Below are 15,625 nucleotides of genomic sequence, written 5' to 3' on the forward strand. Positions count from 1 at the left end.
TGTCTACATGAATGCCTGTTGACGAATTTCAATCTTGTTTGTTTAGCTTCCTGAAAAGTTGTTTACGTTCTTAATATTTATGCCTTTACTTCTTAGGTAACATCTAAGCTTCTTGAGGATGGGGGCCATGTTCATAGCAATAGCTAGCAGAAGTCTTGGTACATATTAGGCCTTAAAATATTGTTTGTTTACTTTAGATTAGAGAGATGAAGGTCAAGAAGAATAACTTTTGAGTACTTGGGGACCATTCTTAATCTGTATGTTTGCATCATACTGATACCTGAAGAAAAAAATCGAATGAAAAAGATAAACTGTTGTGTGAAAGTTATTTTAATTTTTTATCAGACGATCTTTGCTGTATGTCTATATTATTGTAAATATACTTTGAAGTATAGCAGTGTTGTTTGTTTATCTTCTCAGAGGGACAGTTAAGACACATAAAAACTGGGGAACCATTTGTTTTTAACTACCGGGAAGATTTGCACAGATGGAACCAGAAAAGATACGAGGCTCTAGGAGAGGTATGTCACATACACTACTTTAATTTGTTTTTCCCAATTTCAAATATTCAGAGTAAAAGTTTTGAAGATGCAGCAGTTTATGCATTCTTTCTACAAAATGTGATTCAAAAAAGGTTTTTGCTTTTTTTGTTGTTTATTTTTAGTGATTATGTTAGAAACATATTCTCAATTTAAAAGTTTCTGTTTTTAGGCCAGCTGTGGTGGCTCACACCTATAACCCCGACACTTTGGGAGGTCAAGGTAGGAGAATCACTTGAGACCAGCAGTTGGAGATGGAGTGAGACCAGTCTGGATATCATAGTGAGATCATATCTCTACAAAGGATAAAAATTAGCCAGAAGTAGTGATGTGTGCCTGTAGTCCTAGTTACTTGGGAGGCTGAGGTGGGAGGATCACTTGAGCCCAGGAAGTCAAGGCTGCAGGGAGCTGTAATCACAGTGCTGTACTCTAGCCTTGCTGACAGAGTTAGACCCTGTCCCCAAAAAGAAAAACCTTCTTTTTTACACAAACATATACTTCCCATGACTGTAATATTTTGTATTGAGTCATTACATAAGAAAACACATTTATGCAAAATTCTAATTTGATTTTTTAAATTTTGTTTGGTTTTTGAGACAGGGTCTCACTCTGTCACTCAGGCTGGAGTGCAGTGGCATGATCTCATCTTACTGCCTCCCAGGTTCAAGTGTCTTGTGCTTCAATCTCTGAGTCGCTGGGACTACAGGCACGCACCACCAAAACCACCTAATTTATTTTCTGTATTTTTATAAGAGACGGGGTTTTTTGGCCAGGCTGGTCTTGAACTCCTGACCTCAAGTGATCCCTCCCAAAGTGCTGGGATTACCAGTGTGAGCTACCCTGAGGAGCCTAAAAATGTTTTTAAAGGTTGAATCCCCTACTGTGCCAGAATGAATAAGTGTTCTTTCAGGTGTTTATTTGTGTGAAGAATATTGACATTTGGCTAATAGGTTGAATTTAACCTACTTATATATGACTGGATAAAGGAGTAGGCCTTGTGAACATTAGGTACTTCATATGGTACTGCTTATAAGAAACCTTTGAAAATGTCATTTGCCATTTAGATGAATAGTTTGGTAAAGTGAAAAGTTTTACTCATTCTGTGTCATATTAAGTGGCATTTTTTAATAAAAATGTAGATGGATACATAAGTTTAGTGTAATAATTACATTAGTTTTCTAAGGAAAAACTGAACTTTCTGTATTTTTTTGTTTTTGAGTGCTAAAAATGAATTACTTGGTTAAATTATCACATAAAGAATATATGGTAACGTAAGTATAATAGCATGAAGAATATATCATTTTCTGGGAGATCGTTCTTGGATCTTCTGCATTTCCATATGTCTCTGAGCAAAGGCTTTGACAGCTTTTGCTCTGGATCATCTTTTCAAGGACAACTGTATAGGAAACAGGCTTAAAAAACTGAGGTGTGTCACCCTCCAAGGCAGTGGGCAGATTTGTTTGTTGTCCAGGATAAAAAGATAATTCCCCTCTGTTTCCCCACTGACAGCAAAAGATTGCTAGGAGTCCCTTTAGAAGACTTTTGATAAATATACCATGATTAAGGCTTTTGCGATTTAAAAGTATTTGATAAAAATAGACTATACATGGCGTAATTTATTGGAAGATATTAATAGTTATGTTACAGGGCAGGTGTCCTGTTTCAGACCCCAAGAAAGGGTTCTTGGATCTCACATAAGAAAAAATTCAGGGCAAGTTCATAAAGAACAAACAAGTTTATTAAGAAAGTAAAGGAATAAAAGAATAGCTACTCCATAGATAGAGCAGCCCCGAGGGCTGCTGGTTGCCCATTTTTATGTTTATTTCTTTATGATATGCTAAACAAGGGGTGGATTATTCATGCCTCTCTTTTTAACTATATAACCCTATAGGGTAACTTCCTTTTTTTTTTTTTTTTTTTTTTTTGGACATGGAGTCTTGGTCTGTTGTCCAGGCTGGAGTGCAGTGGCATGATCTCAGCTCACTGCAACCTTCACCTCCTGGATTCAAGCAATTCTTTTGCCTCAGCCTCCCAAGTAGCTGGGATTACAGGTGAGTGCCACCACACCCAGCTAATTTTTGTATTTTCTGGTAGAGACATGCTTTCCCCATGTTGGCTAGGCTGGTCTCCAACTCTTGACCTCGGGTGATCCACCTGCCTTGGCCTCCCATATGTAGGGTACCTTCCCGACATTGCCATGGCATTGGTAAACTGTCATGGTGCTTGGGGCGAGTGTAGCCATGAGGGCAACCATAGGTCACTCTCATGGCCATCTGTTTTGGTTGGTTTTGGCTGGCTTCTTTAACGCAAACAGTTTTATCGCAAGGTCTTTATGACCTGTATCTTGTGCCAACCTCCAATCTTATCCTGTGACTTAGAATGCCTTATTTGTCTAAGAATGTATCCCAGTAGGTCTTAGCCTCATTTTACCCAGCTCCTATTAAAGATGGAGTTGTTTTGGTTCAAACATCTCTGACGTTTCTACCCTCCCTTTTATAAGAGATCCCTTAATCCTAATGGTTGCAGAGGGACGAAGATCCATCTTCTATAACTTTCTTCAGGCTGAATAGGGGTGATGATATTACTGCCTAACTATGAGGTTCTCTGTATTCAGTGTAGAGAGTATTTGGAATAGAGAGGAGCTGTCAGAAAGCATTGGTACGGGTCATTCATGACTCTTGAGGTGATATCTGGAAGATTAATAAGTGTTCAATTTAGGAAAATGTTGAGTAAGCTTATTTTGCATTCCTACACAAAGAGTACAACAGCAATATATTCCACAACAGTAAAGCAAAATCAGTAAAATTATCCCAAGTAACTAAATTAGAAGGTGTTACATGAACTGGGCAACTGTTGGAACCAAGCTGAGAGGGGGTTGCTAGTCAATTCCAATATACGCCCAGAATTAGAATACTGATCCAGATTTTTATGCTACTCAACCCTCTTGTTTCTTCTGAGCAGTAGTCAGAGATGACTGGTTCTTTCACAGGAATAAATAGGGTGAGCCAAAATTGCAGAAGCAAACTTAAAAGCAACTAATAAGACTAGAAATTAATAATGAGTGTCCCATAGTTCTTGAAACATAATTTCTCTCTCCAGTTTCACATTTTTACTAAAGACAAATCATGGTGAGACCAATTTGCTTTAGTATACTTGGTCTGATTATTTGTATAAAGTGCAGCAAGAACAATTATTTTTCACTTAGGCTTTTAAAATTGACTTTGATGGAACTCTGTTCCATAGGGAATTTCAGATAAGACTTTTTTAAAGCCAAGCCCAGCCATGGATTTAAATCCTTAAATAACTATGAGTTGGGTAAATTACTCTTTGAGGTCCCAAGATAACTTGGGTCTCCTGAACCTGTTAGGAAGTGACATTGTTTATTTGCCACAGGTCAGAAACCCTGTACAGGGACTGTGTAGGCAATGAATGAGGCCAGTTCTGCAAGCAGTGTTTATTGGCTCTACAAGTTAAATTTGATTCCTTAAAGGAAAGCGTGCTGTTCCAGTCACAGACTTGGTAAAATAACCAGTTTTTCCAATTGTGTCCTGGGCAAAAGATTTTTACTGCACTTATGCAAATAACTATGTTGCTTAAGTTAAGAATACTCACAACTAGTTTCCAAATTTTGGAGAAATTAGGTAGAGAAACAACTGTGCTCCAAGTTTTATTCACAGGAGTATATTTTACTCAATTGCTAAAAGCTGTAAATAGCTCAAAAGAAAAGTTTTCTTGACTGGAAAACAAAACAAAGGATCATCACTGTTTCAAGCAAAGTTAAAGACTGCTTTAGTTTTCTATTGGTTCAGTCTATTCAGGTAACTCATGTTCTGCTTGATATTCAGGAACACCTTAGGTCTCCATGAACGTCCTGAAAGATTTTTTCCTCTATTCTGATATCACAACATCTGTTAGAGTCCTGTAGTTAACCACTTTCTAAAGCGGATTAAAACAAGACAACAGTTGTCTGTGGGTGACAAAATATTTTAGCTCAGCCACCGTCAGAAACACAATTGACAAAGAAATTTGATAACCTCTGTGGCATACAGTGATTTTATGTAACAATTTTAATTATTACTGATGTCCTATACTGAGGCATATCAGAATTACAAGAATCTTAACACAGTTTTGTGATACTTATTAATAACAAGTTTATAGAAATGTAACCCAAAGGAAAAGTTAAATACCACTTCACATTTGTTAATAATTCCTGTATGACTTTTATACCAAATAAGCCAAATTTTACCTTTGAAATACTGTACTATTAATGTTATATCCAATTCTTAAGAAAGCCTTATAGACATATCTACCCAATTTTAATGTTTGACCGTAAGGTAAGATTCTCATAAACTTTTTATAACCTTTTACAAATTTTTGTTAAAAGCAGATTTTTTGTTAAAGAGATCAGTGCTCTAGGAAAAGCCTGTTGTGCTTTTATTCCAATGTGCAGTTTACAGAAAACCCGAATAATACCCCTTTGTTCACACACAGATTTTTTTACAAACCTTCCACAACTTGCTTAAACCTTCAATTTTGTTCCATCTAACTTAAAACAGTCCATTGTATCTTTATTCTAGGCAGGAAATTCACATTCCCATGCCTTATAATCTTTTATCAAAAACAGATTTTACTCTCTTTACGCCTTGCGTGTAGAACTGTTTCTTCCATAGTCTCAATTACATGTTACACTGTTAACTCTAAGTAACTTTTATTTTTGGTGAAAAACCTTGGTAAGTTCAGGCTTTTAATTATGTAATAGGTGTGGAGACTAGCCTAGGACACACCAGGCAAAGTGCATATAAGGGCTGACTCCTTCCAACATAGCTAGGGGATGTGGCTAATTCCACATGTCCCAGGCTTATCTAGGATCCAATGCTTCAAACAGGTAAATTGAATAATTTTTAATAGTCAAAGAAGCGGTTTATGATCTTAAAGTATTTAGGGAACTTAATATCTGACCTATGTAATTTAGACCAAATGTTTACATTTTGAAGATACTTTTATTTTGCCAATAATCTTTAAAACTGTCTTTACTTCCCAAAGATTACTTGTCACGTGAACTAAATAAAAGACATTATACTTTTTACTTTTCTGACAGTGTATTTGATTTAAGCTCTTATTATTAAACCAATTAATTAAAGTTCTTGAATATATAAACCTCACACACACAACACATGTACATACACAGAGAGACAGAAGTAAAAGGAGTAATTCCCTAAGCCAGGAACTGGACCCTAAACCTAGGCCATCATTATGGAAAAGTGAAAGCATGGCCACGTGGTTACAAGGTCAAGCTCCCAAGGACATGACAGACCAGTTTGCTGGGCCATCTTGAAAACTGGGCTTACAGGTTTCCTAAGCTCATGTTCCATCCTAAGGTGCCCCTCCTTATGACAGAACAATGCAGAAGGACACAAAGCACACCAGATTCACTGGAACTTAAAGACTAGCCTCACAAATCCTTTTTCTAATTAATGAAAACATTACAGGAGATAATGATTTTTACCATTTATTCAACCAGTTTGAACAGAGAGACAGAGAGCCAGAAGTCTGACTAGTAAGAAATTCTTCCCCTTTTGCTGGCATGACAGGCTTCTGGGTTCACTTTTCCTAAGTGGCCCTAGTAACATGACCGGCTGCACCACAGCCCTGAGGGCCAAGGTACAACACAAAGGAAAGTTATCTTTTTCCCTCTGGCCAGAGCAAAATATGTGTAACGAAACATAGACATTAGCCCCTCTGCTTAGCACACAATATCAAACTGGCAAGGCTTAAACTTGCCCCTTGTTGTGCCCCATCATCATTAATCCAACCTTGGACCAGGGGTTTCAACTTGTGATCTCTGGGCGAGATGGTTTCCCTGAGTAATAGAAAAGATAAGAAAGGGAACCGAAAGAGAGAAAAGTATTGCCTATGGCACAGTAAAGAAAGTGAAAAGCTCAGGGAGGCCAGAGAAAGACCCACTCATTGCAGCAATGCTGAATCAGAAGTTCAGGCGGCTGCTTGTCAGTCAAGAAGGGATCTTTTCCAGCAGTCCCATTAGCTCTTAAGTTTCTTCTTTAGGGAGGAAAAAGCTCCCCATGTCTCACAATCCTGTACATGCCTAATCCTGTCACTCATAGCCATTAGCAAAGAGTGCAAGGCAGATGAATTCAAAGAGAAAAGCATTTAACATGCCGTGGTGCCAAAGCCATTCTTAGCCTAAAGGGACTCTACTCAGAGGGGCCTCTAAGCCCTAAATTTTAGAAGGGACTCTAACCCTCCCCAGTGGGCCTCTAACTCAGGTTTGTCCTTGTCTTTTATTAAGAGGCCTCTAACCCACTCTGTCTTAGAGAGATGCTAACTCCCCTAAGTTGCACCTCTAACCCAGTGCCATCCTTTACCCCATACCCTATCACATACCCAAAGTCAGCCAATCAGTGCCACAGTCTTTTTCCTTTTGATAAGGGGTGGGGGTTGGAGGGGGATTTCTTCAGTATCATCTTGTCTGGGTTTGCCAGAAAGATGTTATGCCACCACTTACCAAAGTTAGCCTTTGGGTTTGAACTTTCCACACTATAGTCCTTTCTGTGGTTGTAGAAAGATGTTACAGGAAAGAGGTCCTGATCCAGACCCCAGGAGAGGGTTCTTGTATCTTGCACAACAAACAATTCAGGACAAGTCCATAGAGTAAAGTGAAAACAAGTTTATTAAGAGAGTAGAGGAATAAATGAATGGTTACCCCATAGACAGAGCAGCCCTGAGGGCTGCTGGTTGCCCATTTTTATGGTTATTTCTTGCTGATATGCTAAACGAGGGGTATGTTATTTCTGCCTCCCCTTTTTAGACCATATTGGGTAACTTCCCGATGTTGCCATGGCATTTGGTATACTGTCAGGGTGTTGGTGAGAGTGTAGCAGTGAGGACCAGAGGTCACTCTCGTGTCCATCTTAGTTTTTTTGGGTTTTGGCCGGCTTTTTTACTTCAACCTGTTTTATCATCAAGGTCTTTATGACCTGCATCTAGTGCCCACCTCCTGTCTCATCCTGTGACTTAGAATGTCTTGAATGTCTTAAATGTCTAGGAATGCAGCCCAGTAGGTGTCAGCCTCATTTTACCCAGCTCCTATTCAAAATGGAATTGCTCTAGTTCAAACATCTGACACTTAAATTCAAACTTCAGATGTTTATCATTATAATTTAGGAAATGTAGGTTCTTATATAACTTTCCACAGATTCTAGAAAACAGATAAACCTTTGTATTTAGATTCTGGAAGTAATTTAGTATTTAATGTTAGAGTTTCATTAAGTGAGAAGCTGTAGAAAGGATTTCATTAGATCCTGGACATGGAAGCGCTAAAAACCATCTTGTCTTCTGATTGATCATCACAGGGGCGCATACAGTTAATAGTGCAATTTTGACTTTACTGCCTGAGAGCCTGCCTTAATAAATAGCTTTTAATATGCTTAAGATCGAAGTCTTAAGGAAACAGATTTTGATTTCAACCAGAAATCTAAACAAAAACCCCCTCTGTTTTTTTTTAGCATTTTCCTACTGAATATCGAGTTTTGTCTTTAGCTGAGCGCTACTATATATGTTTCACAACTGTTGTTTTAGTTTATGTTTATTTCTTTCTTAGGGAGATTATTATAGCAGTCATTCAGTAGGAATTGTTTTTAAGTCTTACTCCTGAATGCACTATCATTTCTATGTAAATTAAACTTATTGTGTAAGTAAAATAAACTGAGATGTCAGTTTGCTTTTTAAAATGAAAATACACAAAAGAATATTCTTTACATTCACAGTTACGTTTTTGTGGTCAAACAAATGCTTTTGCTGATATGTGTATATATTTTTGTACTATCCATATAGAGCTTGAATAAAATACATAGCCCTTAGTAAGTTTGGATAATTTTTCTCCAAAGTTAGAAAAATATTGTCAGCTTAAGGAGGTGGGAGAGTGGTGTGAAATGGTAACTCTTAAAGTACCATTTTAGTACTTTAGTGTATATTTAATATATATTGGAGTTGAATGTCAAGAAATAATGTTTCTGTTAAACCCAGAGAAAGACTGCAAAGTCTATCATATTAAGTAATAAATAAGATGGTAGAAACCAGCATGTAATCTTTGAAATGTTATAGTTTTTCTCTTTCATGTCCATACTGAATTATTATAACATTAAATGGAGAATTTATGTTTCAGCAGAAATTATAGAAAGCGCTATGAAAGATTCAGTTTTCTTGCCCAATTTTGATCTTTGTGTTTTCTTTTATATCTGGAAAACTTCTTTAAGAATTAATAAATTGTCAGTATGTTTAAGAAGAGAGTAGCAGCAATTAGGTAACCTTGTAAGCTTGTGTTTTTTATTGATGGATAGGATCACACTTATAAAAACAACCAAGAGTATAATTTTATTCTCTGGACTTAAATTAGTAATATGTTTTCTAAAATAATGGAAAATTACTGAAAATATTACATTTTAAAAATGAGATTAAACAATATAGGTCAGTGCCATCTTAAATGATTTTTTTCAGTGGCTATATTCACATATTTGAAACTATGAACAACTTCATTATTTTAACACTCAAATATTTGAATATAATTTGATTTTCTGTGTATAATTGATACCTTTATGTAATGTGAAATTCATGCATCTTATATTTTACGGGCCATGAGGAGATCTGGGTTATAGTTCTGGCTCAGTCACATCTGTATAACTTTAGAAAAGTGGTATTTGCAAGCCTCTGTTATAAAATGAGAATAAAATTATTTATACTATTGTGAAGAATAAGATGGGTAGATATGATATTATTTTATATTTTTTAATGTGCTATGCAAATACTAGGATTGAAAAGAAATGCATTGATTAAGCTATTGATTAAGACGATTTCTAATATATTGATATTATAATGGTTTAGTTTGCTGATTTTCTCTTTTCACTCTGTCTACTTATGATTACTGACATCAAGCTTATCTTTCTATAGGAGAGATGAGGAAATGGCCATTGACCCAGAATTTGTTAGCAGACTCCTTTTACTTCCATCTTTCTCTCTAATATCCATTTCTATAAGTGGAGTACTACATATGGATAGTATTACTACGTAGGTGTCTTAGAATAGAAAAAAAAAGTTGCTGACATAATTTTCCATGTTTTGTGGTTGAGAAAAACTATAAGCCTCTTTAAAAAATAGGTTATTGACATATGAACAGACACAGACCAATTGAACAGAATGCAAAATGCAGAAAATACATAGAAAGCCCAACTACACATGAAAACTTATTTTATGTTAAGGTGCAATCATAAATCAGTGAGGGAAAAGGAACTTTTAGCAATTGACTCTTCATCACTGTGTACACCAGAATGAACTCTAAAGGAATCAGAGATATAAATGCAAAAAAATGAAATAAAACCTGCCAACCCAGTAGCACTGATTATGGTCTTGAAATACCCACCTAATAATAGAACCTGGATTCCAGTAAAGAACCTGAATTCTTTAGAGAAATGTCTGATTCCTGACAGGGGAAAGAAATGAGTGCCATGAAATGAAATGGGAATATTTTATCTTATCGAATAGCAAGGAAGATTCCAAACACTACTTGCCTTTCTAAAAGTTGAGAAGAGAAAGACCACAACAAAAACAGAAACAAAGAAACAAAAAAACCCAAACCAAACCTTCCTTACAAATGCATCAGTGGGTAAAAGGCATGAACCAGTGGTTCATAGGAAAATAAATGCAAATAGTCTTTAAACATATGAAAAGATGTTCAGCTTCATTTAGTAGAATAGACAGTAGAGAAACAGGACTTCTCATATCTTGCTGGTGGGAGTGTAAAGTAATAAATTCTTTTAAAGGAGAAATTGCCAATATCTTATAAAATTACGGTTTTATTTTCCTGTGTGTATGAGAAAGGAAAGGAAATATATACATATATTTGTTTGTTTATTTTTGTGGAAAACACTGGAAAGATAATATCCACATTATCTATGGAAAATATGGAGGAATAGGATAAAGAAATGGCCTTGTGAATTCTCTAATACCTTTTTGTGTAATTTTGATATTTGAGCCATATACAAATTTTGATATGCTTAAAGAATACCCTAAAACTGAAAAGAAAATGAAACATATGAGTATAAGTATGCATCTAGTTGGTAATGTAGCTGAGCAGAGAAAAAAAAATTACTTCAAATATTTGGAATACAGTCAGTCCTTTCTTTGCTGGATATATCCTTAGGATAAAAACAATGGCCATTGAAATGTTAAAATTCACTTAGTGAATTACTGGTCTTATTTTCTTATTTTTCTTTCTTTCTTTCTTATTATACTTTAAATTCTGGGATATATGTGCAGAACGTGCAAGTTTGTTACATAGGTATACATGTGCCGTGGTGGTTTGCTGCACTCATCAACCTATCATCTACATTAGGTATTTCTCCTAATGCTATCCCTCCCCTAGCACTCCACCCCTTGACAGGCCCCAGTGTGTGATATTCCTTCCCTGTGCCCATATGTTCTCATTGTTCAACTTCCACTTATGAGTGAGAACATGCAGTGTTTGGTTTCCTGTTCCTGCATTAGTTTGCTGAGAATGATGGTTTCCAGCTTCATCCATGTCCCTGCAAAGGACATGAACTCATTTTTTTTTATGGCTGCATAGTATTTCATGGTGTGTATGTGCCACATTTTCTTTATCAAAGTCTAATATTGATGGACATTTGGGTTGGTTCCAAGCCCTTCCTTTGCTTGGTGTATCCTCAGGAAAAAACAATGGCCAATGAAATGTTGAAATTAGTGGTTTTATTGTTACACTGATAGTGGTGTAATAATTTTGAAACATGTTTAATAATATGATATACTAAAGTAAATAAATAAGTAAATGTAATTATGAACCAATATCAGGACTAGAGAGAGATGAATATAAAATCAAAGCAGTTAAGAAAATTTTGGGAATATCACTATAAACTCATCATGTTTTAAAAATGTATTTTCTAGATCTGCTAACCAAAAGAGCTTGGAAGTACTGACTCCCTTAGTAGCACACATATAGTGATGTATATGTGTATGTACATATAAGATCCTGGTTTCTAAATGCATTGCTTAGTAAAAAGAGCCAGGGCTCCTTGGAGAAAAGGCTGATTTCAAATTTGTAACTAAGAAAATAAAAGATGAGCCTTGGACAGTGGTCCCAACCTTTTTGGCACTGGGAACTGGTTTCATGGAAGACAGTTTTTCCATGGACTGGGGCTAAGGGATGGCTTCAGGATCAAACTGTTTCATCTCAGATCATCAAGCAGTAGTTAGATTTTCATAATGAATATGCAACCTAGATCCCTTGTATGTGCAGTTCACAGTAGGGTTTGTGTTCCTAAGAGAATCTAATGCCGCCACCGATGTGACCAGAGGCAGAGCTCAGGCAGTAATGCTTCCTCGCCTGCTGGTCACCTCCTGCTGTGCAGCATGGTTCCTAATGGACCGTGGATCAGTACTGAACTGTGGCCTGCAGGTTTGGGACCCCTGGCCTAGGACATTGTCCTTTGTCAAAAAGCAAGCAATCAGTTTAATGGAAGCATGTGAAAAGGACAGAAAGCCAACTAGAAAGGACTTCTTTTGGGCAAAGTTGGTACAATTTTAGGATAAAACAGAATAAGGGTTCTTATTGATAATATGATATTTAATAAACAAAGTTATGATTTCATAATCTTTTAAGAAATAAGCCAATTTGCCATTTTTACATGAAAGTTATCTGAAAATTCGTAAGCAGAGGGAAAGAATTAAGTAGTTGGCCTTTTTATGAAGAACTGTGGTTTATTTGCAGGTAAGGAAGAATGTTCTTTATCAAAGAATACAGGCTGATGAAGGTAATAAATATGATGGAATTAGAAAAATCAAACTTTTGCCCTCTGTGGTAGATATACATCTAAATATGTTCCTCAAAAATTTCCATCTCCTGCTTACTCAATCAAACACAAACCTAAGTACTGCTGTGAAGGGACTTGGCATGTATATTTAAGTCTACCAGACAGCTGACCTTAAGATACAGATATTATTCTATGTTTTAGCCCATTTTGTATTGCTGTAACAGAATACTAGAGACTAGGTAATTTATAAAGAAAACTTCTTTGTTTGGCTGATAATTCTGGAGGCTGGGAACTTCAAGAAGCATAACACTGGGATCTGCTTAGCTTCTGGTGCAGGCCTCATGCTGCATCATAAAATGGTAGAGAAAGAGAAGGGGAAGCAGACATTCCAAAAGGGTAAAAGACAAGAGGCAACCTCACTTTGTAACAACCTGCTCTCTAGAGAACTAGCCCATTTCCACAAGAATTAATCCAGTCCCGAGAAATAACCCAGTCTTGAGAGAAAGACATCAATCTACTTTAAGGACCTAATCACTTCTTACAGGTGCCGTCTCTCAATAGTATTACATTAACAATTAAATGTAAATGCGACTTTTGTCAGGGACAAATTACGTCCAAACCATAGCAGTCCATCCCTGGCTTCCCAAAACTGATGTCCTTCTTATATGCAAAATATATTCATTTCAGCTGAGCACCGTGATTCATGCCTGTAATCCCAGCACTTTGGGAGGCTGAGGTAGGTGGATCACTTGAAGTCAGGAGTTTGAGACCAGTCTGGCCAACATGGTGAAACCTCATCTCTATGAAAAATACAAAAATTAATAGTGGTGGGCACCTGTAATCCTAGCAACTCAGGAGGCTGAGGCAGGAGAATTGCTTGAACTAGGGTGGCAGAGGTTGCTGTGGGTGGAGATCATGCCACTGCACTCCAGCCTGGGTGATACAGCAAAATTCAGTCTCTCTCTGTCTCATATAATATTATATATATAATATACATTACATATAATACCTATTATATGTAATATATAATATAGAATATATTAATATTTAATATTACATTATGTTAGTAATAATATAATGTATTCCTTTCTTCTGTGTATGTATTATATATGTATTACATATATTATATATTATCTATATAATTATTTAATCACAAAGGTTCCCAGAGTCTTAACTCATTCCAGCACCAATTCACAAGTTCAAATTCCAAAGTCTCATGTGTGACTCAAGGCAAGCTTCTTCCAGTTGTCAGCCTGTAAAATAAGAAATAAGTTATCTACTAAAATACCATGGCAGGACAGGTATAGGGTAAACTGTATTAGTCTGTTCTCACACTGCAATAAAGGAACACCCAAGACTGTAGTTTATAAATGAAAGAGCTTTAATTGACTCACAGTTCCACATGGCTGGGAAGGCCACAGGAAACTTAGAGTCATAGTGGAAGAGGACGCAGGCATGTCTTACATAGTAGCAGGCGGGAGAGAAGAAGTGAGCAAGAGAAGGACTACCAAAACACTTATAAAACCGTCAGATCTCATGAGAACTCACTCACTATCATGAGAACAGCATGGAGGGAACCACCCTTATGATCCAATAACCTCCCACCACATCTCTCCCTCAACACTTGGGGATTACAATTCTAGATGAGATTTGGGTGGGGACAGAAAGCCTAACCATATCATAAACATTCCTTCCAAAAGGGATGAACGCACAGAAGAAAGGAATCACCACTTCAAAGCAAATCTGAAACCTATAGGATAGGTATCAAATCTTAGAACTCCAGAATCATCTTTCACTTTATGTGCCACCTCCAGGACACAATTACAGAATGATTGCAAGGTGAGGGATGGGTTCCCTCAGTTTTGGGAAGTCTTCGCCTGTGGACTCCTGGGTGGAGCCTGTGTACTGGTCTTTGAGTTTGGGATTACATGTTTTTGCCTGTGGCTTTCTCAGGCTGGTGTTTGATGTAGTTTGAATATATGTCCCCAACAAATCTCATGTTACCTTGTAATTCACAGTATTGGAGACAGGGCCTGGTAGGAGCCAATTGGATCATGGGAATGGATTTCTCATGAATAGTTTAGCACCATTCCCTTGCTGTCCTTTTTGTGATAGTAAGTCATCACGAGATATGCTTTGATAGTAAGTCATCACAAGATCTGCTTGTTTAAATGTGTGTGGCACATCCCCCTACCTGTCTCTGGCTCCAGCTCTTGCCATGTGAGACACCTGATTCCTTTTTGCATTTTGCCATGAATGTAAGATTGCTAAGGCCTCCCCAGAAGCTGAGCAGATGACAGCACCATGCTTTCTTTAAAGCCTGAAGAACTGTGAGCCAATTAAATCTCTTTTTTTTATAAATTATCCATTCTCAGGTATTTCTTTAAGCAGTGCAAAAATAGCCTAACACAGTGTCACATATTGCTGGTGACTCTACAGTTCTGGGGTCTTGAGCGTGGGTAGCCTTGTACCTGTCATTTCACTATGCATTCTATTGGAGACTCTCTGTTGGGGCTCCATCCCTGCATGAGGATTCTGCCTGGGCTCCCAGGCAATTTGATACCTTCTTTAAAATCTAGGTAGAAGCTACCATGTCATCTGGCCTGCACACTCTGCACATCTTCAGAGACAATACCATGTTGACACCATCATAGCTTCTGGTTTGAGAGCAGCAGTACAAGTGACATCTTGGTTCACTTGAGCCATAGCATTGTGCCACCAAGATTTGTGGCTTGTACTTTTTGGAACAGCAAGTTTATTTATTTATAAGCTTTGTTTATTAAATGTTTTTAAATAAAGCCACACATGGGGCTGATAGAAAAGTGGCTGTACTGGAATTTGGGAAGCAGACGTGTGGAGAGCAGACACTTGAAGGGCGGCCTTGAAGATCTCTGTAATGCTTTTAGTGCCTTTTATTCATTGCCTTGATGGTTAGCACCTGACTTCCATTTAGCCATATTAATTCCCTTAGCAAATGGTTTCTGAGCTACACCCTTGCTTTCCTCTCCTAAAAATGCTATTTCGTTCTCTATCACATGGCCTTGCTGGGAATTTTTCAAGTATTTTTGCTTTGCTGCCTAGACATTTCTTCCACCATATATGCTATTCCAGTGCTCTAAGTTTGGCCCTCTACAAAGTCCTAGGGCATGGCTACAGTATAGCCAAGTTGTTTGTTACTATGCAACAAGCCCAACCATTACTTCAGTTCCTAGTAAGATATTCTTTGTTTCCATTTGAGATCTCATCAGA

At 37.1% G+C, this 15,625-nt stretch overlaps 1 protein-coding gene across 37 annotated transcripts in view; it reads left to right on the forward strand.

Annotated features, from left to right (window-relative positions):
• The window catches only part of ARB2A (ARB2 cotranscriptional regulator A), a 513,783-nt gene that overhangs the window by 65,970 nt on the left and 432,188 nt on the right, over window positions 1-15,625 (forward strand). For all 37 annotated transcript variants that reach the window (XM_078365170.1, XM_054252603.2, XM_035291203.3 and 34 more), the window contains one exon: window positions 421-521. In XM_078365170.1, the coding sequence (XP_078221296.1) occupies window positions 421-521 (101 nt within the window). The remainder of the gene's footprint in view (window positions 1-420; window positions 522-15,625) is intronic.

This window comes from Callithrix jacchus, chromosome 2, assembly GCF_049354715.1.
Source record: "Callithrix jacchus isolate 240 chromosome 2, calJac240_pri, whole genome shotgun sequence".
Classification (NCBI taxonomy): domain Eukaryota; kingdom Metazoa; phylum Chordata; class Mammalia; order Primates; family Cebidae; genus Callithrix; species Callithrix jacchus.